General features: G+C 33.0%; 1 protein-coding gene and 2 long non-coding RNA genes across 4 annotated transcripts; 2 read left to right on the top strand and 1 right to left on the bottom strand.

Annotated features, from left to right (window-relative positions):
- Window positions 1-575: 575 nt before the first annotated feature.
- On the bottom strand, window positions 576-6003 carry LOC123920132 (probable splicing factor YJU2B). Of its 2 annotated transcripts, none has more exons than XM_045972293.1 (8): window positions 5720-6003; window positions 4790-5007; window positions 3095-3157; window positions 2932-3011; window positions 2376-2484; window positions 1770-1929; window positions 1309-1472; window positions 576-1215 (listed from the first exon to the last, which is right to left on the bottom strand). In XM_045972293.1, the coding sequence occupies exons 2-8, from the start codon at window positions 4790-4792 to the stop codon at window positions 856-858; spliced, it is 939 nt and encodes a 312-aa protein (XP_045828249.1). In that variant the 5' UTR covers window positions 4793-5007; window positions 5720-6003; the 3' UTR covers window positions 576-855. The 2 variants fall into 2 exon arrangements, with proteins under 2 accessions (XP_045828249.1, XP_045828243.1); XM_045972287.1 differs by having other exon boundaries at window positions 4790-4933; window positions 5720-6002.
- An 11326-nt stretch (window positions 6004-17329) lies between these two features.
- On the top strand, window positions 17330-18599 carry LOC123920126. The gene is made up of 2 exons (XR_006813527.1): window positions 17330-17668; window positions 18455-18599. It is a non-coding gene; the product is annotated as an uncharacterized LOC123920126 (long non-coding RNA).
- Window positions 18600-25029: 6430 nt separating this feature from the next.
- On the top strand, window positions 25030-26299 carry LOC123920127. Its single transcript, XR_006813543.1, has 2 exons — window positions 25030-25368; window positions 26155-26299. It is a non-coding gene; the product is annotated as an uncharacterized LOC123920127 (long non-coding RNA).
- Window positions 26300-26728: the final 429 nt, after the last annotated feature.

The following is a 26728-nucleotide window of genomic DNA, read 5'->3' as shown; positions in this document are numbered from 1 at the left end:
TATGCAGCATAAACACTATACATTTTTAAAAAAAGTAATATACATTCAAACTAAAATAGAAAACAAACACATATCTATAAAGTAAAACTCAACTAACAAATATCAATATTATTAGGCTGAATACTTTCACCCAAGTTCGAGTAGGAAATCTCACAGTTGTGTGAATTTCAGATGGCAATCATTACTTCATCTTAAAAAAATTATACTTTATCTAATTCCAACAGCCATTGATTTATTAGCAAAATAGGAGTAACTCATCATTCTAGTTCTAGTCACATTTTTGAAACATTGACCTTTGCTCCCACGGATCAAATAGACTGATTAAAATAAGAAATATCAATGGCATTTCGATAGTTCTGAATGTAATAACTAAAGATATCAGGACTATTCTGTTCTGAAAAACAAGTTTCCACAGCCCAGCAAAGACAGGATGTCCTCTGCAATCTGATAATACCAATTATTCCGCGACTCATCATCAGATCGAAATGAATTATAAAGATTTGGGTGATAAAAAACGGAAGAGACAGTGTATTTACATTAAAAGGGGACTTTTCCGGTGTCTAACCACCAACAAATTACCAAGAATTCAACTTTGTTAAAATGGAAATGAATCACTTCGATCACACGTTATACATGGCTTACAATATAGAATACAAAATGATCACACATACTTCCATGTTTCTTTTTTTTAATCAAAACATATACTTCTATCTATCTTATCTTTTAAGCTCTCAAAACAAACAAAACAACAGCATTAACAAATAACCTTATTAAGCATATTTCTATGTACAACTCCAGAGTCAATAAGCCAAAATCAACTGTGACTGACCAACTCTGTTGACATTTTAAAGCTTTCTAGTGTCTTGCATTCATTGAAGCTCCCTTTTGCCTGCTTGACAAAACAGCACCTTGTGACCATGATGATGGTTTATATCCCCCGGCCAAAAGGCTAGATGCTGCACTTGCAGAAATTTTTCTTCTTTTAGACTCTAGCTCTTGCCTTCTCTTACCAGACATGGATGAGACAGACAATCCTGGGAATATGGAATCAGCATTGATCAATGCCCGTTTGTCTTTCCTATTTTTGTCAAACTTACTAGAAAACTTCACTTTTGCTGCTGCAGCAGCATCTTGTTCCGAAGCTGGAAGCAGTCGAATCCCAAGGCCCCTTTTCCTAGAAGCAGCTTCTTCTTCAGCAACTCTTTTCTTTTGACTCTGAGAAAATGGAAAAGGGCGAAAAAATTAATCAAAAGGGAAAATGGAATGGATAAATAAACGAGATAAAATTTCATGAGCAAAGTAACATACTCTAAGTTTGGCTCGGAGACTCTTATTTATGGCATAGTCATCCGAATGTCGGGCATCAGACATTCGCTGGAGACGCACAAGCACTGGTTCAGCTTCTTTCTTTTTTTTCAAGTCTTCTTCCTGGTGTTCGAGACGGTAAAATGGATCAGCAAGCTTCCCTTTCTCTGTACCACAAATGTTAAAACAAGCTCAGTTAGCTAACATTCACAATTGTTATTTAGTTGCTACACTTACGTGCAGCTACAATGCCAATGTAGGTAAAAAAGCATTATAGTTGTTAATATCTATAGAAAACAGTCATTGGATCCAAGGATTCAATGGCAAAACTCGCCTGCCTCAATAATAAAATTGAAAGATGCAATAACATGTTTCAAACTACTAGGGCAAATGTACACCAAATTATTTATTAATATATATGCATAGAAAGAACTAACAGCAAATATTTCTTCCGTAATGCACACCTTCATCAGCAGGTAATTCAAAAGTTTCTGCATCCTCAACATCGAAATCCTCAGTTTTTTTCTGAGCCCCACTGATGATCACATACTCGCAGTTCTTTGGATCAGTCTGGATGGTGATCTCTTGTCTACAGCATGCAGCTTTCATGGTAAAGCTCCATATCTGAAGGTACCAAGATAAATATGTTAACTATTAGTAAACAGAAGACACATTTTTGAACAGCACTATTTAGATTGGTTCCAAGATAATGCAGTGCATTATCACTTGAAAATATTAAGGTGTAAGGAATGTATATACATCCTTAAGATACTGGTGTTTAAACTATCAGTAAGGAAGAAGGTACCACCTCATTGGAATAATTTGAAATTTTCAATTTGCAGTAAGTTTTTCCAGAAAATCGTATAAAGTGTGGCATCATAAGTTATTAATATTGTAAGACTTTAAACTATCATTGGATCAAAATTAATTTGTGCGTGTAAATATATACACAAGTTTGTAACTTTGTTCACACGAGTAGGTGCTTCTATACCGGTCTTTGTTTTCAAAAAAAGAAATTTTACCCCTGTAGCCATAATTAACATTATATGGTTTGCACTACTTCAACATACCTTTGTAGAATAGTAATTCCCAACTTGCTTCTTCTCTGCATTGAACCGGACACCCTTGGCAATCATAGAATTGCATCCTCCACACCATATATTATAAGGCATCTCAAACCTGAAAGCAGGGTCATCAGATAATATGGAATAAAAAGTTAACATCAAATAAATAACCCAGCTTGGAAAAGGAGATCAACTGCAGACTCTTTCAAGTGTATACACAGAGCTAAATTAACGCATGCACTCAAAATACACACACCAAATAACGCTTGTAAAGTAAAGAACCCATTCCATAAAATTATACAAAGTAGACTATCCCTTTCAATCATGAAACATATCAAATACTTTTTAGATATCATTCAGCTTCAACTCATTTCTGACAATTCTAAGTACAAAATGGTCATCAATAGCTTAGAATGGTCAGCATCCACATTGTTTAATTTACTATATTACAGAGTTTAAAGGACCTACTGTAGGAAACCAAACTTTCAGGATAAATTATGAAGACAAATGGATTAATGGTCAGACTGTAGCTCAGTAGCTGCTATTAAAATGAATCACTTACCTTATAATCAAGATACCCTGATCTAACTTCCTTGCTCTCTCTCTCAAGGCATGTTGACCATGAAATGTGTTCAGAGAACCCTGAAAGGATGAAACGGTGTAAGATCTCTATATGGTAAATAGTAAATAAGTTAACAGAACGCACTTTTTGCAAGCAAATATACCTGGCTTGGATCCCATTCTGGGGGGTAGTAAAAGTTGTCTGCTCTGGCAGCTGCAAGGGAGGACTGTAGAAATACAAACAATGCAAGTTCAGTTTATTGGAAAAAAAAAGAAACAAATACCACATAAAATAAGAGTTATATATTTTTTTCTTGTGGCGGCCACATAGATACAAATAGTAGGGGCGGACAATAGAAATTTAAAACTCCAGCATGGATATCTCTATATGTACTCATATTAGATGTACCAAACATGTACAGAATCTTAAGCCTGCTTGAAAAAAGAAAAAAATCCATTGCAGATGAATATCATACATAAAAGAAGTTGAGTCCGATTGATAGTCAGAATACATTATCAATGTTGTTGGAGACGGGTAGAAACAAAATCCATAATTTTCATTAAGAATATACTTTTGACATTTAAAATCTATAAAAATGAGATGTTTACTCCGTGAGCAATGAGCATGTATACGAGGAATGCTACGGTCAAACTCCTAAATACTCTCCCAGAGACACTCACTCTACATCCACAATCAAGCCATATCATCCGTTTTTTAAAATCATGTACCTTGTAACATGTTTTGCTAGTTTCTAAAATTTTAACTTTTTATACTCCATCCGTTTCTTATTAATTGTTGCTTTGGCAGAGAAATTTTTTCCTATTTATTTGTCATTTCAAAGTTCAATGCAACACTTAGTTGCAACTTGCAAGTTGGCAGTGAAGGAAAAGGGAGTCTCTATGGGTTGTGACAGCGGTGAGTTTTTGTTCTTGTTACCAATTTGTACAACAGAGACATTATAATCTGTTCTGAAACTAGAAAACCTACACCACATGATAGGAACTTCTTAAACTGCAAAACCCAACTTTCATAGAACAATCCACTATGTAGTGGAAAAGGGTGTTGTTGTTGGTGGGTGTCAGATGGTGAGAATGAGGGATAGTGATGACTGGTGGTTTGTTTGAGAGAGAATGGGAAGAAGCGAAAAGGGTGCTTTGTATTTCGGGCTTCTAAACCAGGATAGCTGGTTGCCGATTACAAAGTCTGACATAGAGGACAACATGATTGGGGGAGTGTTCTAAATCAAAAGAGCGTGTCTGAGACTGTATACACACACACACACACACACGAAGAATTTCGATCAATGAAGCACTGCCCCTTTGAAATGGATGGCATACCAATGTCATACACTCGACAACCACAAGCACCGAAGGATGCTAATTTTATACACAGTATTCAACACCATAGCTGTGTCACGCCACGCCATCTAACTTATTAAATTTGTCATACTCCTATATCAGTTTTATTTTATATCTCCATTTTCGTTCCTAAATTCCACAATTTAATCCAAGCTCAACAATCAACATAATATCATCAAACAAATCTAAACAACCATAATAAAATTAAAAATTAAACATAACATAATATATCAACTATCAATTTGATCCCTAATCCTTGAGAGGATTAAATTAATAAATGATGTATTTTCTATAAACTATAACTAATTGATAATAGTTTAGCTCCAAAATCAAACGCCACAGGACAAACTCATCTTAATCGGTTACCATGGTGAAGAACAGATAATTGACGGAGAAGAAGTGTACGAGTAACGATCTAAACAAAAATAAAATAAAAAAAAACCCTAATCCTGATAAATTTCAAGGAAAAAAAAAAAGGACGATAGAAAGAGAATTCGTACCATTTTGATGTATAGTTGTTCAAATTTTGATTACTCTTTTTTCCAAGGTTGGTGAATCAGAAGGTTGATCGATGAAGATATTTCAGATTCGGAAAGTTTTGTTGATGAATGAATGCAGTGGCGATTCCAGTAATATTAGAGAGCCTAGGCAAAATTTTGGAGGGAATTTTATCAACCAAATTTCTAGATACAATAATATTTAAAAGACAAAGTTGTTTCTGCAATTCAAAAACATATTTAAATTACATTAGTACTTCTCTTTTTATGCAAAAGAAAATATTCTTCACAATATACACTTGTAGTATGCCTATTGTAAGGCTTGGTCAATTATGAAATCAACATAATATAATGTAATTTCCCCTAATGAAAGAAATCCATAACAAACAACTGTGAGAAAGAAACTGATATCTGATCAACGAGACTACATTTCAAACTGAATACAAATATCACAAGACTATCTTATTCTTATTTAATATTGTGTATAAGATCAAACTGAGATCAAGAATACAAGGTTTGTCATCAGCTTATAAAAGAAAGAAAGTGCTTCATCAACAAAGGTGATTTTGATCCATCAAAGTGAACACAACACAAATGTCCACAATTAAACAAAGTTTTAGTTGCAGTTACGATGACAATAATATCACAAAGTAGAAAATCACCAAGTTAGTTTACAACAAGAGGCATCATGAAATCAAATAGTTTTTAGAACAAAAACCCTTCATTCTCACTATTTTAGAACAAAAACACTATTGCAGAACCAACCAAAACTACTTATTTATATAACCAAAACAGCTTATTTATATAATCACTTAACAATCAAAACAGCTTAATAAATTTAAAATTCAAAACAACACCAAATCATCAAACAAAGATTCTAGATTGAGAAGGTTAGGTTGTTAAAAATTAATTGCAGTATGTTAGTTTGCTTACCTGAAACGAGACGAAGAAAAAGAGTGAGTGCGGTGCGGTGTGGTGTGGTGCGGCGCGGTGAGCTGAGCAGTGGTGCGGCTGCGGCGGAAGATTGAACGGCGTTACGGCGAGGTGAGGGAGAGAGATTGAGAGCAGTGAGAGAGGGATTGAGAGCGGCGGCCGGTGGCGGTGGGTGAGAGAGGAACAGCGATTTTGAGAGAGAGGGATCGAGAAAGAGAAAGCAAATTCTAACTCTTCCTTTTTCTGTTTTTGTTTTCATTTAAAAAAAAAAATAAAAATATATATATATAAGAAGGGCAGCCCAGGCACGTGCCAGGCATGCCCGGCGGTATACTCGCCACTGAATGAATGAATGAATGAATGAAGCGAAAATTGTGATTTAGAAAGTTACGCTGTTATTAAAAAAAAAAAAAAAATTCGCTGGATCTTTCTTATCTGGCTAGTTTGGTCTCTAAGGCCCGCAAAACAGTTGACTCGTTACGGGCCGGAGACCAACACTTTAGGCCCCTTGTATGTTATTATATACGCCCCTCATATATATTTTTAAGTTTTTCTTTACGCTCTATTAGGTTTTTCTTCCGGGTTTTTTCTTCTCTATGATTTTATTTTCTCAGTGTGACGTTGTTTGATTTTTAATATTGTTGCTGTGTTCATTTGATTTTTTGTCTTGTTACGGTGTTCGTTTGGTTGAAATTGATAGATCAGTTTCAATCAATTATTGATTAAACGAGTGACTAAGTTTTGCAATGATGCATATCCTGAGATATAGTTATATCGATGATTTTGATTTTATAACATTATTTGTAGGTATGAATATTTCTCATTTTATGTTATTAACTTTAATGTTGTGAGTTTGGTTGCATATTCAAGTTATATGTTGTGAACTTGGATCCTCAACTTATTTGAATGAATGGATATCTTTTTATTTTAGTCAAAAACATTTTGCTTGATGCCAATTAACTAGCTTATATTGTATTGGATTAAAACTTGATCGATTAAATGTTCTTGATAAACAAGCTTCTTTCGCCGCTTATATGGAGTAATTTTTGTTGAGATACTATCTGTTTCTGTTAGAATGAGAAACTATTTAAAAGTAGTGTTTGTTTTCGTTTTTGAGTAGCATAAGTATGTTTGGGTTTGTAGCTTATAGCTATGAAGCACATACTCTGATACGGATACTGCGACACGACACCGACACGGCGACACTGCTAATGTAAAAAATATAGGACACCGACACCGCTACATATTTATAAAAGATATAAATTGAGAATCAACATATATACATGTAAATCTAAGTTGGGCAAGTTATTTCTTAAGAAAAAATTTAAAACATGATATAATAATATTTTGCCTTTATTTATCTATCTACCATCGAAAAAAATTAAAATATTGTAATCAAACTGTATGTCTTCAATCCCTCATTGAACAATATTGTTGTTTCGACACATCTTTAACTCTTGTAGATATGTTTGATATGTTGTAAGGAGAATATAAGTAAAGAAAAAACAATTTTTTTTGTGACACTTGTCCGACACGTGTCGTGTGAATGTCTTACAAGTGTCGGACACGGATCAAAGGAGTGCCAAAGTAAAAAAAAATTGATTTTTTTTTGACACCGGTCTGACCTATCCGACACGTGTCGTACAAGTGTCATACGAGTGTCGGACACTGCGACACGCCTAATCATAGAGGTGTTTGTGCTTCATAGACTTATAGTGAGTTTTATTTTTTTGACATTTTCTCCAATTTTTTGTTTTAATTTTTTTCACTCTAGTAAATTAAAATAAATATCCACTCTCAAATCTCAATACAAACTACCCATCTTCCACTTTGCGGTTGCCACAAGATAATAAACACAACTCATTTCTTGTACATTTTTTTTTATCTAATCTAACATTATATACGTTAATAAGAATATGATAATTCATATTAATTTGTATATAATAAAAATAATTTGCGGTATACTCTGCATGAAGGTAATGCTGCAGGTGAGAGTTTGACTGAAAGAGTACTATGGTTTTTGTATTTATTATTAATTTTTAAGAACACAAATTCTTACCTATATCAATTTCAAAGTCTAAAATTTTGAGACCCAAATTTCTACGATATAATACAATAATTAAAGAAAACATTGGTAACATCCTACCAAAGAAGGTTTACACATCCTCGAAGTGGATGGTTTAAAATAAGGAAACCTGTAAGTATTGAAAGAGCATAAACCGCAATCCAATCAACAAGTTGAACTTTTTTTTTTTTTTTGACTAAATCAACAAGTTGAACTTGCCTGCTACATACTAATTTTTAAAATTAGAATAGAGCATCCAAAAATTTTAAGATAGTTTAAGTGTTTATTCCTCCCCGGATAAAATGACATTTAAGATCTTTTTTGCTCAAAGATGTATCCAATAAGGACAATTTTAAATTTTAACATAATTAAAATAACAATTTTGCCAATGCAGTTAAATTAAAATTTTAATAGATCATCTTTCTTCCCCCTCCAATTTGAAGAACCAAAAAGTGGTATAGAAGAATTTTGATCCCCTCTCCTCTTGTCGCATTTTCAAAAATTGAACCAACAACTATAATTTAAAATATTCCCTCCAGTTTCCCTCATGTGCCAATTTTCACTTTTACCCTTGCAAACGTTATAAAAATGAGAAATTTGACACCCCTGCAGTTTTCTACTTAAACAACAGATTCAGTTCTCTACTTAAGTAGCAAACGCGTAAAATCTTGAAGTTTTAAACCGTGTAAAATCCTAAGAATAGATTTTACACATCCGCTACTTAAGTAGAGAATTATAGGGGTGTCAAATTTCTCATTCCTATAACGTCTACAACTTGAGTAGCAGAAGGGTAAAAATGAAAATTAGAATGACACGAAAGAATGTAAAGTAAGGCACGCCAAAAGGAATTCTCAAAAAAACCATCATGGATCTTTCTTTCCTCAGTCCTCACACACACACACCCAATCATTTCGTTTATTTCTTTATTATTTACCCTTTTTCCACATAACAGAAGACAACATCACTTTTCTTTTTCTTTTCTTTTTTGCGTCAAAAAAAAAGAAGTGATATTGTTCATTTTCCCAGTGCATCTAGGATAATAAGAACAATAACAATAATAATAAGCATAATACTAATAATGGTACATATAAATCCAGAATTTGACATTATGATCATAACAATTTTTCGTTTATTTCTAAGGAGGGTGTATTGGATTGAGATTTCATGGGATTTTAAAAGACTTTTTTATGACAAAAAAATCTTGAGGTATTCAATCAAGACTTTTACAAAAGTTAAATAAATCTTGTGGTATTCAATTAAGACAAACATGATTTTTTTTTCAGGGCAATAAAATCCGTTGGTATTCAATTGAGATTTGATACTACTTTTAAAATGTCTACTGGTATTCAAAAGTCTACCGATTTTGATGGATTCTTCTATGGAATGGATTTTGAGAGACTTTTTAGTTGAAAATACACTTGATAGACTTTTTCAACAATCTCACCAAAAGCCTTGAGACTTTTTTGAAATCTCCAAGACTTTTTATTTTCATCATCACTGTATCAATTTTTTTTTTCTTTATTTTTTCATAGTTCATCATCACTGCACTCCTTCTTCTTTTCTTTGTTCACTTGTTCAAGAATCTCACCAAAAGACTTGAGACTTTTTCAAACTCTCCAAGATTTTTTACTTTCATCATCATTATATCAGTTCTTCTTCTTCTTCTTCTTCTTCTTCTTCTATCAAATATGTTTTTTTGCAGAAAAATATTTTTTTAACAAATTCTACATCTTTTTTACAAATTTTTGATTCAATACAACTTTTTACGGCAATTATTTTTTCGTTACCTTCATCTGCTTCTTTTCTCATCAATGGTGATAATGGTTTTTATTTGTGATTAGAAACATATACGTGAAAAAAATGTAAGGCTTTTTTTTTGTTTAAAAATTTGGATTCCCAAAAAAAATATAATTTCTTTTATTAAAATTTATTGATTCTTTTAAAATTTGCCTAATATACAAAAGTTTCTTAATATATAAAGTATTATGAAATCTTGATTGTAAAAAGTTTTTTGAAAAAAATCTCTCAAAATCCATTCAAATCATGTGTTAAAAATCTTGATTGTAAAAAAGTCTCTGTAAAAAAGTCTTTAAAATCTCACAAAATCAATATAGTCCAACAAAATCTCATAAAATCATCAAGACTTTTTTTGCCAAAATTGTCTCATGAAATCCCAATCCAATACACCCCCCTAAGGATAGGAAACATTCATTGGGAAAGGTACTATCTCCACACCCCTCATATTTGTTACTCTCATTGAGATTATAAACATCAAAATGTTACTCTAAATTTTCTGAATCCATTATGGACTAAGAAAATTCTCAAGTAATTCACATTCTTCTATGGCTATCTCTTCTATTTTTGCTCTTTTATGAGTGTTACAATCTCAATTCTCAAGTAAAAGATCATCAAGAAACAATGGTTATTACAAGCGAAAACATGAAACCAAAACATTGGAATCAAAATTAATTTAAAACATCAATCCACTTTCTCAATTGTGTTTTCCTCCACTACAAACTAACTGAAATATAATTAACATCACTGTTTCATTATCACAGAAAAACTAAATAATAATTCTTTAGCCTCATCAGCAAATGAACACTCACCTAAGTTTGTCTCCTCATACGCTTCCTAAGCTTCTGATACTTATGTTTGTTCATCTTCTTCTTCCGCTTCTTCTTCGTGCTATCAGCCCAAAGGGTTCGAGCATCTTCCAAATCAGTATCCTCTGACACATTGGAAAGAAACCCATTTTCAAAAACAGGTTTTGAAGCAAACCCAAAAGGGAAGCTAGGGAAGATCAAGGTTGTACTCGAGGACCCAGCAAATTGATGCGTTAATATTGGGCTTGTTGGGAGGGGTTCATTTGGTAGGTTGAGTTCTTGGTTAAGTGGAACAATGGGGTTTGGTGTGTGTAAAGGATGAAAAGCAGTGATGAGTCTCGAGGATGGTTGTCTTTTCATAAGTTTCTGAAGCAATGAAGTCATTGAAGAACCCAAGACGAATTTTTCCTGTTTCATAAAAGGATTTAGAGTTATATACATGTTTGGTACATTATTTGAGCATATCAATGTTGTTGGAGACAGGAAGTAAACCACAACAAAATCTAAAATTTGCATCAAGCATATACTATCCCCTCCCAACACCACCACCCAGGCCTTTAAGATCTATTAAAACGACATGTTTCCGCCATGAGTGTGTGTGTGTAATAATGTATTAAAAAATTTCATTCAGGAAAGCACTAGCCATTCAACATGGACTGATAACCAATGTCAGACACTCCACAAGCACAGAAGGATACTCCCATCTCACATCCTTCAACTTTTTACTTCCGTTTTTATTTGAACTTTTGTAACAACCTAGTTTGGAGTTGCATACCACACTACTTAAACCATTTTCGTGAGGGGGGAACAAAAGTGAAATTAAACCAATAATATAATAACATACTAGTATAAAAAAAATTTAGGGGGACCGTGGCCTCTGCTAGTCCCCCCTTCTAGCTCAGTCCCCTATCTTTGAAATCTATAAAAATAAAAAAAAAATAAAAAAAATAAAAAACTAATGCAGAGTTTTGCAACATCATGTTACTCCGTTACTCCATTTTACGATGATGCTTTCATCTATTCAACTTATAGAATGACACATCACACAATTTACTATAAGCTGAGTAATCAACATAACATTATGAATCAAGTTGAAATAAGCATAATCAAATAAGTAATTAAACATTAACAGCATCATTGAAGAATATATTATCCATCAATTTGATCCCTAAATCTTGAGAGGAGTTATCAGTGGGGCAATCTTAGTGATTCACTATTTCAATTTGATGATCAAGATTTCATTACATTAATAGTGTCAAATTGATAATAGTTTAACTTCAAAATCAAACATCAAAGGACATATTCATCAGTTACGATCACAAATACAGTATAACACAACACAAACATGAACCCTAACCCTAATCCTAATCAATTTCAGTCAATAAATAAATAAAAAAGAGAAGAGAAAGATAATTCGCACCATTTTGATGAATCGCTCTTCAAAATTTGATGACTAATTCTTTTCACAGTGCGTGAATCATAAGGTTAATGGATCGATGAAATCTCTCTGATTTGGAAAATGAAGAGAAAATGGCGGTTAAGGGGTTTCGCTGGATCTTCCTTTGACGGTGGTCGGAGTACTCATTATCTGGATATAGTATCGGGTTCTAAGGCCCGCACTGAATAATCCTTTGGGCTCTCGTTATAGGCCCAATACACTTAATGAAAGTTGTTATTTACGCCCCATCCATATTTAGCACAGTAAAGTCGGATGTTTTCTCTCCCCACCCCCCGTGAATCTTTTATCCCCCCTGAGTTTCCAATTTTGCCCTTGAAAAAACTTCGATTCGTAGAAACCGAAGTTTTTTTTGCCTTGAAAACAAATTTCGGTTTCTAAAAACCGAAATTTACTCTGAATTTGCACTAGAAAAAATTCGGTTTCTACGAATCGAAGTTTTTTCAAGGGCAAAATTGGAAACTCAGGGGGGATAAAAGATTCACGGGGGGTGGGGAGAGAAAACATCCGACTTTACTGTGCTAAATATGGATGGGGCGTAAATAACAACTTTCATTAAGTGTATTGGGCCTATAACGAGAGCCCAAAGGATTATTCAGTGCGGGCCTTAGAACCCGATACTATATCCAGATAATGAGTACTCCGACCACCGTCAAAGGAAGATCCAGCGAAACCCCTTAACCGCCATTTTCTCTTCATTTTCCAAATCAGAGAGATTTCATCGATCCATTAACCTTATGATTCACGCACTGTGAAAAGAATTAGTCATCAAATTTTGAAGAGCGATTCATCAAAATGGTGCGAATTATCTTTCTCTTCTCTTTTTTATTTATTTATTGACTGAAATTGATTAGGATTAGGGTTAGGGTTCATGTTTGTGTTGTGTTATACTGTATTTGTGATCGTAACTGATGAATATGTCCTTTGATGTTTGATTTTGAAGTTAAACTATTATCAATTTGACACTATTAATGTAATGAAATCTTGATCATCAAATTGAAATAGTGAATCACTAAGATTGCCCCACTGATAACTCCTCTCAAGATTTAGGGATCAAATTGATGGATAATATATTCTTCAATGATGCTGTTAATGTTTAATTACTTATTTGATTATGCTTATTTCAACTTGATTCATAATGTTATGTTGATTACTCAGCTTATAGTAAATTGTGTGATGTGTCATTCTATAAGTTGAATAGATGAAAGCATCATCGTAAAATGGAGTAACTGAGTAACATGATGTTGCAAAACTCTGCATTAGTTTTTTTTATTTTTTTTATTTTTTTTTATTTTTATAGATTTCAAAGATAGGGGACTGAGCTAGAAGGGGGGACTAGCAGAGGCCACGGTCCCCCTAAATTTTTTTTATACTAGTATGTTATTATATTATTGGTTTAATTTCACTTTTGTTCCCCCCTCACGAAAATGGTTTAAGTAGTGTGGTATGCAACTCCAAACTAGGTTGTTACAAAAGTTCAAATAAAAACGGAAGTAAAAAGTTGAAGGATGTGAGATGGGAGTATCCTTCTGTGCTTGTGGAGTGTCTGACATTGGTTATCAGTCCATGTTGAATGGCTAGTGCTTTCCTGAATGAAATTTTTTAATACATTATTACACACACACACTCATGGCGGAAACATGTCGTTTTAATAGATCTTAAAGGCCTGGGTGGTGGTGTTGGGAGGGGATAGTATATGCTTGATGCAAATTTTAGATTTTGTTGTGGTTTACTTCCTGTCTCCAACAACATTGATATGCTCAAATAATGTACCAAACATGTATATAACTCTAAATCCTTTTATGAAACAGGAAAAATTCGTCTTGGGTTCTTCAATGACTTCATTGCTTCAGAAACTTATGAAAAGACAACCATCCTCGAGACTCATCACTGCTTTTCATCCTTTACACACACCAAACCCCATTGTTCCACTTAACCAAGAACTCAACCTACCAAATGAACCCCTCCCAACAAGCCCAATATTAACGCATCAATTTGCTGGGTCCTCGAGTACAACCTTGATCTTCCCTAGCTTCCCTTTTGGGTTTGCTTCAAAACCTGTTTTTGAAAATGGGTTTCTTTCCAATGTGTCAGAGGATACTGATTTGGAAGATGCTCGAACCCTTTGGGCTGATAGCACGAAGAAGAAGCGGAAGAAGAAGATGAACAAACATAAGTATCAGAAGCTTAGGAAGCGTATGAGGAGACAAACTTAGGTGAGTGTTCATTTGCTGATGAGGCTAAAGAATTATTATTTAGTTTTTCTGTGATAATGAAACAGTGATGTTAATTATATTTCAGTTAGTTTGTAGTGGAGGAAAACACAATTGAGAAAGTGGATTGATGTTTTAAATTAATTTTGATTCCAATGTTTTGGTTTCATGTTTTCGCTTGTAATAACCATTGTTTCTTGATGATCTTTTACTTGAGAATTGAGATTGTAACACTCATAAAAGAGCAAAAATAGAAGAGATAGCCATAGAAGAATGTGAATTACTTGAGAATTTTCTTAGTCCATAATGGATTCAGAAAATTTAGAGTAACATTTTGATGTTTATAATCTCAATGAGAGTAACAAATATGAGGGGTGTGGAGATAGTACCTTTCCCAATGAATGTTTCCTATCCTTAGAAATAAACGAAAAATTGTTATGATCATAATGTCAAATTCTGGATTTATATGTACCATTATTAGTATTATGCTTATTATTATTGTTATTGTTCTTATTATCCTAGATGCACTGGGAAAATGAACAATATCACTTCTTTTTTTTTGACGCAAAAAAGAAAAGAAAAAGAAAAGTGATGTTGTCTTCTGTTATGTGGAAAAAGGGTAAATAATAAAGAAATAAACGAAATGATTGGGTGTGTGTGTGTGAGGACTGAGGAAAGAAAGATCCATGATGGTTTTTTTGAGAATTCCTTTTGGCGTGCCTTACTTTACATTCTTTCGTGTCATTCTAATTTTCATTTTTACCCTTCTGCTACTCAAGTTGTAGACGTTATAGGAATGAGAAATTTGACACCCCTATAATTCTCTACTTAAGTAGCGGATGTGTAAAATCTATTCTTAGGATTTTACACGGTTTAAAACTTCAAGATTTTACGCGTTTGCTACTTAAGTAGAGAACTGAATCTGTTGTTTAAGTAGAAAACTGCAGGGGTGTCAAATTTCTCATTTTTATAACGTTTGCAAGGGTAAAAGTGAAAATTGGCACATGAGGGAAACTGGAGGGAATATTTTAAATTATAGTTGTTGGTTCAATTTTTGAAAGTGCGACAAGAGGAGAGGGGATCAAAATTCTTCTATACCACTTTTTGGTTCTTCAAATTGGAGGGGGAAGAAAGATGATCTATTAAAATTTTAATTTAACTGCATTGGCAAAATTGTTATTTTAATTATGTTAAAATTTAAAATTGTCCTTATTGGATACATCTTTGAGCAAAAAAGATCTTAAATGTCATTTTATCCGGGGAGGAATAAACACTTAAACTATCTTAAAATTTTTGGATGCTCTATTCTAATTTTAAAAATTAGTATGTAGCAGGCAAGTTCAACTTGTTGATTTAGTCAAAAAAAAAAAAAAGTTCAACTTGTTGATTGGATTGCGGTTTATGCTCTTTCAATACTTACAGGTTTCCTTATTTTAAACCATCCACTTCGAGGATGTGTAAACCTTCTTTGGTAGGATGTTACCAATGTTTTCTTTAATTATTGTATTATATCGTAGAAATTTGGGTCTCAAAATTTTAGACTTTGAAATTGATATAGGTAAGAATTTGTGTTCTTAAAAATTAATAATAAATACAAAAACCATAGTACTCTTTCAGTCAAACTCTCACCTGCAGCATTACCTTCATGCAGAGTATACCGCAAATTATTTTTATTATATACAAATTAATATGAATTATCATATTCTTATTAACGTATATAATGTTAGATTAGATAAAAAAAAAATGTACAAGAAATGAGTTGTGTTTATTATCTTGTGGCAACCGCAAAGTGGAAGATGGGTAGTTTGTATTGAGATTTGAGAGTGGATTTTTATTTTAATTTACTAGAGTGAAAAAAATTAAAACAAAAAATTGGAGAAAATGTCAAAAAAATAAAACTCACTATAAGTCTATGAAGCACAAACACCTCTATGATTAGGCGTGTCGCAGTGTCCGACACTCGTATGACACTTGTACGACACGTGTCGGATAGGTCAGACCGGTGTCAAAAAAAAATCAATTTTTTTTTACTTTGGCACTCCTTTGATCCGTGTCCGACACTTGTAAGACATTCACACGACACGTGTCGGACAAGTGTCACAAAAAAAATTGTTTTTTCTTTACTTATATTCTCCTTACAACATATCAAACATATCTACAAGAGTTAAAGATGTGTCGAAACAACAATATTGTTCAATGAGGGATTGAAGACATACAGTTTGATTACAATATTTTAATTTTTTTCGATGGTAGATAGATAAATAAAGGCAAAATATTATTATATCATGTTTTAAATTTTTTCTTAAGAAATAACTTGCCCAACTTAGATTTACATGTATATATGTTGATTCTCAATTTATATCTTTTATAAATATGTAGCGGTGTCGGTGTCCTATATTTTTTACATTAGCAGTGTCGCCGTGTCGGTGTCGTGTCGCAGTATCCGTATCAGAGTATGTGCTTCATAGCTATAAGCTACAAACCCAAACATACTTATGCTACTCAAAAACGAAAACAAACACTACTTTTAAATAGTTTCTCATTCTAACAGAAACAGATAGTATCTCAACAAAAATTACTCCATATAAGCGGCGAAAGAAGCTTGTTTATCAAGAACATTTAATCGATCAAGTTTTAATCCAATACAATATAAGCTAGTTAATTGGCATCAAGCAAAATGTTTTTGACTAAAATAAAAAGATATCCATTCATTCAAATAAGTTGAGGATCCAAGTTCACAACATATAACTTGAATATGCAACCAAACTCACAACATTAAAGTTAATAACATAAAATGAGAAATATTCATACCTACAAATAATGTTATAAAATCAAAATCATCGATATAACTATATCTCAGGATATGCATCATTGCAAAACTTAGTCACTCGTTTAATCAATAATTGATTCAAACTGATCTATCAATTTCAACCAAACGAACACCGTAACAAGACAAAAAATCAAATGAACACAACAACAATATTAAAAATCAAACAACGTCACACTGAGAAAATAAAATCATAGAGAAGAAAAAACCCGGAAGAAAAACCTAATAGAGCGTAAAGAAAAACTTAAAAATATATGAGGGGCGTATATAATAACATACAAGGGGCCTAAAGTGTTGGTCTCCGGCCCGTAACGAGTCAACTGTTTTGCGGGCCTTAGAGACCAAACTAGCCAGATAAGAAAGATCCAGCGAATTTTTTTTTTTTTAATAACAGCGTAACTTTCTAAATCACAATTTTCGCTTCATTCATTCATTCATTCATTCAGTGGCGAGTATACCGCCGGGCATGCCTGGCACGTGCCTGGGCTGCCCTTCTTATATATATATATTTTTATTTTTTTTTTAAATGAAAACAAAAACAGAAAAAGGAAGAGTTAGAATTTGCTTTCTCTTTCTCGATCCCTCTCTCTCAAAATCGCTGTTCCTCTCTCACCCACCGCCACCGGCCGCCGCTCTCAATCCCTCTCTCACTGCTCTCAATCTCTCTCCCTCACCTCGCCGTAACGCCGTTCAATCTTCCGCCGCAGCCGCACCACTGCTCAGCTCACCGCGCCGCACCACACCACACCGCACCGCACTCACTCTTTTTCTTCGTCTCGTTTCAGGTAAGCAAACTAACATACTGCAATTAATTTTTAACAACCTAACCTTCTCAATCTAGAATCTTTGTTTGATGATTTGGTGTTGTTTTGAATTTTAAATTTATTAAGCTGTTTTGATTGTTAAGTGATTATATAAATAAGCTGTTTTGGTTATATAAATAAGTAGTTTTGGTTGGTTCTGCAATAGTGTTTTTGTTCTAAAATAGTGAGAATGAAGGGTTTTTGTTCTAAAAACTATTTGATTTCATGATGCCTCTTGTTGTAAACTAACTTGGTGATTTTCTACTTTGTGATATTATTGTCATCGTAACTGCAACTAAAACTTTGTTTAATTGTGGACATTTGTGTTGTGTTCACTTTGATGGATCAAAATCACCTTTGTTGATGAAGCACTTTCTTTCTTTTATAAGCTGATGACAAACCTTGTATTCTTGATCTCAGTTTGATCTTATACACAATATTAAATAAGAATAAGATAGTCTTGTGATATTTGTATTCAGTTTGAAATGTAGTCTCGTTGATCAGATATCAGTTTCTTTCTCACAGTTGTTTGTTATGGATTTCTTTCATTAGGGGAAATTACATTATATTATGTTGATTTCATAATTGACCAAGCCTTACAATAGGCATACTACAAGTGTATATTGTGAAGAATATTTTCTTTTGCATAAAAAGAGAAGTACTAATGTAATTTAAATATGTTTTTGAATTGCAGAAACAACTTTGTCTTTTAAATATTATTGTATCTAGAAATTTGGTTGATAAAATTCCCTCCAAAATTTTGCCTAGGCTCTCTAATATTACTGGAATCGCCACTGCATTCATTCATCAACAAAACTTTCCGAATCTGAAATATCTTCATCGATCAACCTTCTGATTCACCAACCTTGGAAAAAAGAGTAATCAAAATTTGAACAACTATACATCAAAATGGTACGAATTCTCTTTCTATCGTCCTTTTTTTTTTCCTTGAAATTTATCAGGATTAGGGTTTTTTTTTATTTTATTTTTGTTTAGATCGTTACTCGTACACTTCTTCTCCGTCAATTATCTGTTCTTCACCATGGTAACCGATTAAGATGAGTTTGTCCTGTGGCGTTTGATTTTGGAGCTAAACTATTATCAATTAGTTATAGTTTATAGAAAATACATCATTTATTAATTTAATCCTCTCAAGGATTAGGGATCAAATTGATAGTTGATATATTATGTTATGTTTAATTTTTAATTTTATTATGGTTGTTTAGATTTGTTTGATGATATTATGTTGATTGTTGAGCTTGGATTAAATTGTGGAATTTAGGAACGAAAATGGAGATATAAAATAAAACTGATATAGGAGTATGACAAATTTAATAAGTTAGATGGCGTGGCGTGACACAGCAGAGTTTTGCAACATCATGTTACTCCGTTACTCCATTTTACGATGATGCTTTCATCTATTCAACTTATAGAATGACACATCACACAATTTACTATAAGCTGAGTAATCAACATAACATTATGAATCAAGTTGAAATAAGCATAATCAAATAAGTAATTAAACATTAACAGCATCATTGAAGAATATATTATCCATCAATTTGATCCCTAAATCTTGAGAGGAGTTATCAGTGGGGCAATCTTAGTGATTCACTATTTCAATTTGATGATCAAGATTTCATTACATTAATAGTGTCAAATTGATAATAGTTTAACTTCAAAATCAAACATCAAAGGACATATTCATCAGTTACGATCACAAATACAGTATAACACAACACAAACATGAACCCTAACCCTAATCCTAATCAATTTCAGTCAATAAATAAATAAAAAAGAGAAGAGAAAGATAATTCGCACCATTTTGATGAATCGCTCTTCAAAATTTGATGACTAATTCTTTTCACAGTGCGTGAATCATAAGGTTAATGGATCGATGAAATCTCTCTGATTTGGAAAATGAAGAGAAAATGGCGGTTAAGGGGTTTCGCTGGATCTTCCTTTGACGGTGGTCGGAGTACTCATTATCTGGATATAGTATCGGGTTCTAAGGCCCGCACTGAATAATCCTTTGGGCTCTCGTTATAGGCCCAATACACTTAATGAAAGTTGTTATTTACGCCCCATCCATATTTAGCACAGTAAAGTCGGATGTTTTCTCTCCCCACCCCCCGTGAATCTTTTATCCCCCTGAGTTTCCAATTTTGCCCTTGAAAAAACTTCGATTCGTAGAAACCGAAGTTTTTTTTGCCTCGAAAACAAATTTCGGTTTCTAAAAACCGAAATTTACTCTGAATTTGCACTAGAAAAAATTCGGTTTCTACGAATCGAAGTTTTTTCAAGGGCAAAATTGGAAACTCAGGGGGATAAAAGATTCACGGGGGGTGGGGAGAGAAAACATCCGACTTTACTGTGCTAAATATGGATGGGGCGTAAATAACAACTTTCATTAAGTGTATTGGGCCTATAACGAGAGCCCAAAGGATTATTCAGTGCGGGCCTTAGAACCCGATACTATATCCAGATAATGAGTACTCCGACCACCGTCAAAGGAAGATCCAGCGAAACCCCTTAACCGCCATTTTCTCTTCATTTTCCAAATCAGAGAGATTTCATCGATCCATTAACCTTATGATTCACGCACTGTGAAAAGAATTAGTCATCAAATTTTGAAGAGCGATTCATCAAAATGGTGCGAATTATCTTTCTCTTCTCTTTTTTATTTATTTATTGACTGAAATTGATTAGGATTAGGGTTAGGGTTCATGTTTGTGTTGTGTTATACTGTATTTGTGATCGTAACTGATGAATATGTCCTTTGATGTTTGATTTTGAAGTTAAACTATTATCAATTTGACACTATTAATGTAATGAAATCTTGATCATCAAATTGAAATAGTGAATCACTAAGATTGCCCCACTGATAACTCCTCTCAAGATTTAGGGATCAAATTGATGGATAATATATTCTTCAATGATGCTGTTAATGTTTAATTACTTATTTGATTATGCTTATTTCAACTTGATTCATAATGTTATGTTGATTACTCAGCTTATAGTAAATTGTGTGATGTGTCATTCTATAAGTTGAATAGATGAAAGCATCATCGTAAAATGGAGTAACGGAGTAACATGATGTTGCAAAACTCTGCATTAGTTTTTTTTTTTTTTTTATTTTTTTTTTTATTTTTATAGATTTCAAAGATAGGGGACTGAGCTAGAAGGGGGGACTAGCAGAGGCCACGGTCCCCCTAAATTTTTTTTATACTAGTATGTTATTATATTATTGGTTTAATTTCACTTTTGTTCCCCCCTCACGAAAATGGTTTAAGTAGTGTGGTATGCAACTCCAAACTAGGTTGTTACAAAAGTTCAAATAAAAACGGAAGTAAAAAGTTGAAGGATGTGAGATGGGAGTATCCTTCTGTGCTTGTGGAGTGTCTGACATTGGTTATCAGTCCATGTTGAATGGCTAGTGCTTTCCTGAATGAAATTTTTTAATACATTATTACACACACACACTCATGGCGGAAACATGTCGTTTTAATAGATCTTAAAGGCCTGGGTGGTGGTGTTGGGAGGGGATAGTATATGCTTGATGCAAATTTTAGATTTTGTTGTGGTTTACTTCCTGTCTCCAACAACATTGATATGCTCAAATAATGTACCAAACATGTATATAACTCTAAATCCTTTTATGAAACAGGAAAAATTCGTCTTGGGTTCTTCAATGACTTCATTGCTTCAGAAACTTATGAAAAGACAACCATCCTCGAGACTCATCACTGCTTTTCATCCTTTACACACACCAAACCCCATTGTTCCACTTAACCAAGAACTCAACCTACCAAATGAACCCCTCCCAACAAGCCCAATATTAACGCATCAATTTGCTGGGTCCTCGAGTACAACCTTGATCTTCCCTAGCTTCCCTTTTGGGTTTGCTTCAAAACCTGTTTTTGAAAATGGGTTTCTTTCCAATGTGTCAGAGGATACTGATTTGGAAGATGCTCGAACCCTTTGGGCTGATAGCACGAAGAAGAAGCGGAAGAAGAAGATGAACAAACATAAGTATCAGAAGCTTAGGAAGCGTATGAGGAGACAAACTTAGGTGAGTGTTCATTTGCTGATGAGGCTAAAGAATTATTATTTAGTTTTTCTGTGATAATGAAACAGTGATGTTAATTATATTTCAGTTAGTTTGTAGTGGAGGAAAACACAATTGAGAAAGTGGATTGATGTTTTAAATTAATTTTGATTCCAATGTTTTGGTTTCATGTTTTCGCTTGTAATAACCATTGTTTCTTGATGATCTTTTACTTGAGAATTGAGATTGTAACACTCATAAAAGAGCAAAAATAGAAGAGATAGCCATAGAAGAATGTGAATTACTTGAGAATTTTCTTAGTCCATAATGGATTCAGAAAATTTAGAGTAACATTTTGATGTTTATAATCTCAATGAGAGTAACAAATATGAGGGGTGTGGAGATAGTACCTTTCCCAATGAATGTTTCCTATCCTTAGAAATAAACGAAAAATTGTTATGATCATAATGTCAAATTCTGGATTTATATGTACCATTATTAGTATTATGCTTATTATTATTGTTATTGTTCTTATTATCCTAGATGCACTGGGAAAATGAACAATATCACTTCTTTTTTTTTGACGCAAAAAAGAAAAGAAAAAGAAAAGTGATGTTGTCTTCTGTTATGTGGAAAAAGGGTAAATAATAAAGAAATAAACGAAATGATTGGGTGTGTGTGTGTGAGGACTGAGGAAAGAAAGATCCATGATGGTTTTTTTGAGAATTCCTTTTGGCGTGCCTTACTTTACATTCTTTCGTGTCATTCTAATTTTCATTTTTACCCTTCTGCTACTCAAGTTGTAGACGTTATAGGAATGAGAAATTTGACACCCCTATAATTCTCTACTTAAGTAGCGGATGTGTAAAATCTATTCTTAGGATTTTACACGGTTTAAAACTTCAAGATTTTACGCGTTTGCTACTTAAGTAGAGAACTGAATCTGTTGTTTAAGTAGAAAACTGCAGGGGTGTCAAATTTCTCATTTTTATAACGTTTGCAAGGGTAAAAGTGAAAATTGGCACATGAGGGAAACTGGAGGGAATATTTTAAATTATAGTTGTTGGTTCAATTTTTGAAAGTGCGACAAGAGGAGAGGGGATCAAAATTCTTCTATACCACTTTTTGGTTCTTCAAATTGGAGGGGGAAGAAAGATGATCTATTAAAATTTTAATTTAACTGCATTGGCAAAATTGTTATTTTAATTATGTTAAAATTTAAAATTGTCCTTATTGGATACATCTTTGAGCAAAAAAGATCTTAAATGTCATTTTATCCGGGGAGGAATAAACACTTAAACTATCTTAAAATTTTTGGATGCTCTATTCTAATTTTAAAAATTAGTATGTAGCAGGCAAGTTCAACTTGTTGATTTAGTCAAAAAAAAAAAAAAGTTCAACTTGTTGATTGGATTGCGGTTTATGCTCTTTCAATACTTACAGGTTTCCTTATTTTAAACCATCCACTTCGAGGATGTGTAAACCTTCTTTGGTAGGATGTTACCAATGTTTTCTTTAATTATTGTATTATATCGTAGAAATTTGGGTCTCAAAATTTTAGACTTTGAAATTGATATAGGTAAGAATTTGTGTTCTTAAAAATTAATAATAAATACAAAAACCATAGTACTCTTTCAGTCAAACTCTCACCTGCAGCATTACCTTCATGCAGAGTATACCGCAAATTATTTTTATTATATACAAATTAATATGAATTATCATATTCTTATTAACGTATATAATGTTAGATTAGATAAAAAAAAAATGTACAAGAAATGAGTTGTGTTTATTATCTTGTGGCAACCGCAAAGTGGAAGATGGGTAGTTTGTATTGAGATTTGAGAGTGGATTTTTATTTTAATTTACTAGAGTGAAAAAAATTAAAACAAAAAATTGGAGAAAATGTCAAAAAAATAAAACTCACTATAAGTCTATGAAGCACAAACACCTCTATGATTAGGCGTGTCGCAGTGTCCGACACTCGTATGACACTTGTACGACACGTGTCGGATAGGTCAGACCGGTGTCAAAAAAAAATCAATTTTTTTTTACTTTGGCACTCCTTTGATCCGTGTCCGACACTTGTAAGACATTCACACGACACGTGTCGGACAAGTGTCACAAAAAAAATTGTTTTTTCTTTACTTATATTCTCCTTACAACATATCAAACATATCTACAAGAGTTAAAGATGTGTCGAAACAACAATATTGTTCAATGAGGGATTGAAGACATACAGTTTGATTACAATATTTTAATTTTTTTCGATGGTAGATAGATAAATAAAGGCAAAATATTATTATATCATGTTTTAAATTTTTTCTTAAGAAATAACTTGCCCAACTTAGATTTACATGTATATATGTTGATTCTCAATTTATATCTTTTATAAATATGTAGCGGTGTCGGTGTCCTATATTTTTTACATTAGCAGTGTCGCCGTGTCGGTGTCGTGTCGCAGTATCCGTATCAGAGTATGTGCTTCATAGCTATAAGCTACAAACCCAAACATACTTATGCTACTCAAAAACGAAAACAAACACTACTTTTAAATAGTTTCTCATTCTAACAGAAACAGATAGTATCTCAACAAAAATTACTCCATATAAGCGGCGAAAGAAGCTTGTTTATCAAGAACATTTAATCGATCAAGTTTTAATCCAATACAATATAAGCTAGTTAATTGGCATCAAGCAAAATGTTTTTGACTAAAATAAAAAGATATCCATTCATTCAAATAAGTTGAGGATCCAAGTTCACAACATATAACTTGAATATGCAACCAAACTCACAACATTAAAGTTAATAACATAAAATGAGAAATATTCATACCTACAAATAATGTTATAAAATCAAAATCATCGATATAACTATATCTCAGGATATGCATCATTGCAAAACTTAGTCACTCGTTTAATCAATAATTGATTCAAACTGATCTATCAATTTCAACCAAACGAACACCGTAACAAGACAAAAAATCAAATGAACACAACAACAATATTAAAAATCAAACAACGTCACACTGAGAAAATAAAATCATAGAGAAGAAAAAACCCGGAAGAAAAACCTAATAGAGCGTAAAGAAAAACTTAAAAATATATGAGGGGCGTATATAATAACATACAAGGGGCCTAAAGTGTTGGTCTCCGGCCCGTAACGAGTCAACTGTTTTGCGGGCCTTAGAGACCAAACTAGCCAGATAAGAAAGATCCAGCGAATTTTTTTTTTTTTTAATAACAGCGTAACTTTCTAAATCACAATTTTCGCTTCATTCATTCATTCATTCATTCAGTGGCGAGTATACCGCCGGGCATGCCTGGCACGTGCCTGGGCTGCCCTTCTTATATATATATATTTTTATTTTTTTTTTAAATGAAAACAAAAACAGAAAAAGGAAGAGTTAGAATTTGCTTTCTCTTTCTCGATCCCTCTCTCTCAAAATCGCTGTTCCTCTCTCACCCACCGCCACCGGCCGCCGCTCTCAATCCCTCTCTCACTGCTCTCAATCTCTCTCCCTCACCTCGCCGTAACGCCGTTCAATCTTCCGCCGCAGCCGCACCACTGCTCAGCTCACCGCGCCGCACCACACCACACCGCACCGCACTCACTCTTTTTCTTCGTCTCGTTTCAGGTAAGCAAACTAACATACTGCAATTAATTTTTAACAACCTAACCTTCTCAATCTAGAATCTTTGTTTGATGATTTGGTGTTGTTTTGAATTTTAAATTTATTAAGCTGTTTTGATTGTTAAGTGATTATATAAATAAGCTGTTTTGGTTATATAAATAAGTAGTTTTGGTTGGTTCTGCAATAGTGTTTTTGTTCTAAAATAGTGAGAATGAAGGGTTTTTGTTCTAAAAACTATTTGATTTCATGATGCCTCTTGTTGTAAACTAACTTGGTGATTTTCTACTTTGTGATATTATTGTCATCGTAACTGCAACTAAAACTTTGTTTAATTGTGGACATTTGTGTTGTGTTCACTTTGATGGATCAAAATCACCTTTGTTGATGAAGCACTTTCTTTCTTTTATAAGCTGATGACAAACCTTGTATTCTTGATCTCAGTTTGATCTTATACACAATATTAAATAAGAATAAGATAGTCTTGTGATATTTGTATTCAGTTTGAAATGTAGTCTCGTTGATCAGATATCAGTTTCTTTCTCACAGTTGTTTGTTATGGATTTCTTTCATTAGGGGAAATTACATTATATTATGTTGATTTCATAATTGACCAAGCCTTACAATAGGCATACTACAAGTGTATATTGTGAAGAATATTTTCTTTTGCATAAAAAGAGAAGTACTAATGTAATTTAAATATGTTTTTGAATTGCAGAAACAACTTTGTCTTTTAAATATTATTGTATCTAGAAATTTGGTTGATAAAATTCCCTCCAAAATTTTGCCTAGGCTCTCTAATATTACTGGAATCGCCACTGCATTCATTCATCAACAAAACTTTCCGAATCTGAAATATCTTCATCGATCAACCTTCTGATTCACCAACCTTGGAAAAAAGAGTAATCAAAATTTGAACAACTATACATCAAAATGGTACGAATTCTCTTTCTATCGTCCTTTTTTTTTTTCCTTGAAATTTATCAGGATTAGGGTTTTTTTTTATTTTATTTTTGTTTAGATCGTTACTCGTACACTTCTTCTCCGTCAATTATCTGTTCTTCACCATGGTAACCGATTAAGATGAGTTTGTCCTGTGGCGTTTGATTTTGGAGCTAAACTATTATCAATTAGTTATAGTTTATAGAAAATACATCATTTATTAATTTAATCCTCTCAAGGATTAGGGATCAAATTGATAGTTGATATATTATGTTATGTTTAATTTTTAATTTTATTATGGTTGTTTAGATTTGTTTGATGATATTATGTTGATTGTTGAGCTTGGATTAAATTGTGGAATTTAGGAACGAAAATGGAGATATAAAATAAAACTGATATAGGAGTATGACAAATTTAATAAGTT

The sequence above is a fragment of the Trifolium pratense genome, linkage group LG1 (genome assembly GCF_020283565.1).
Source record: "Trifolium pratense cultivar HEN17-A07 linkage group LG1, ARS_RC_1.1, whole genome shotgun sequence".
In the NCBI taxonomy this organism is placed as follows: Eukaryota; Viridiplantae; Streptophyta; class Magnoliopsida; order Fabales; family Fabaceae; genus Trifolium; species Trifolium pratense.
Note: the sequence above shows the minus strand (reverse complement) of the source record. Positions and strands in the feature narration are given on the sequence as shown.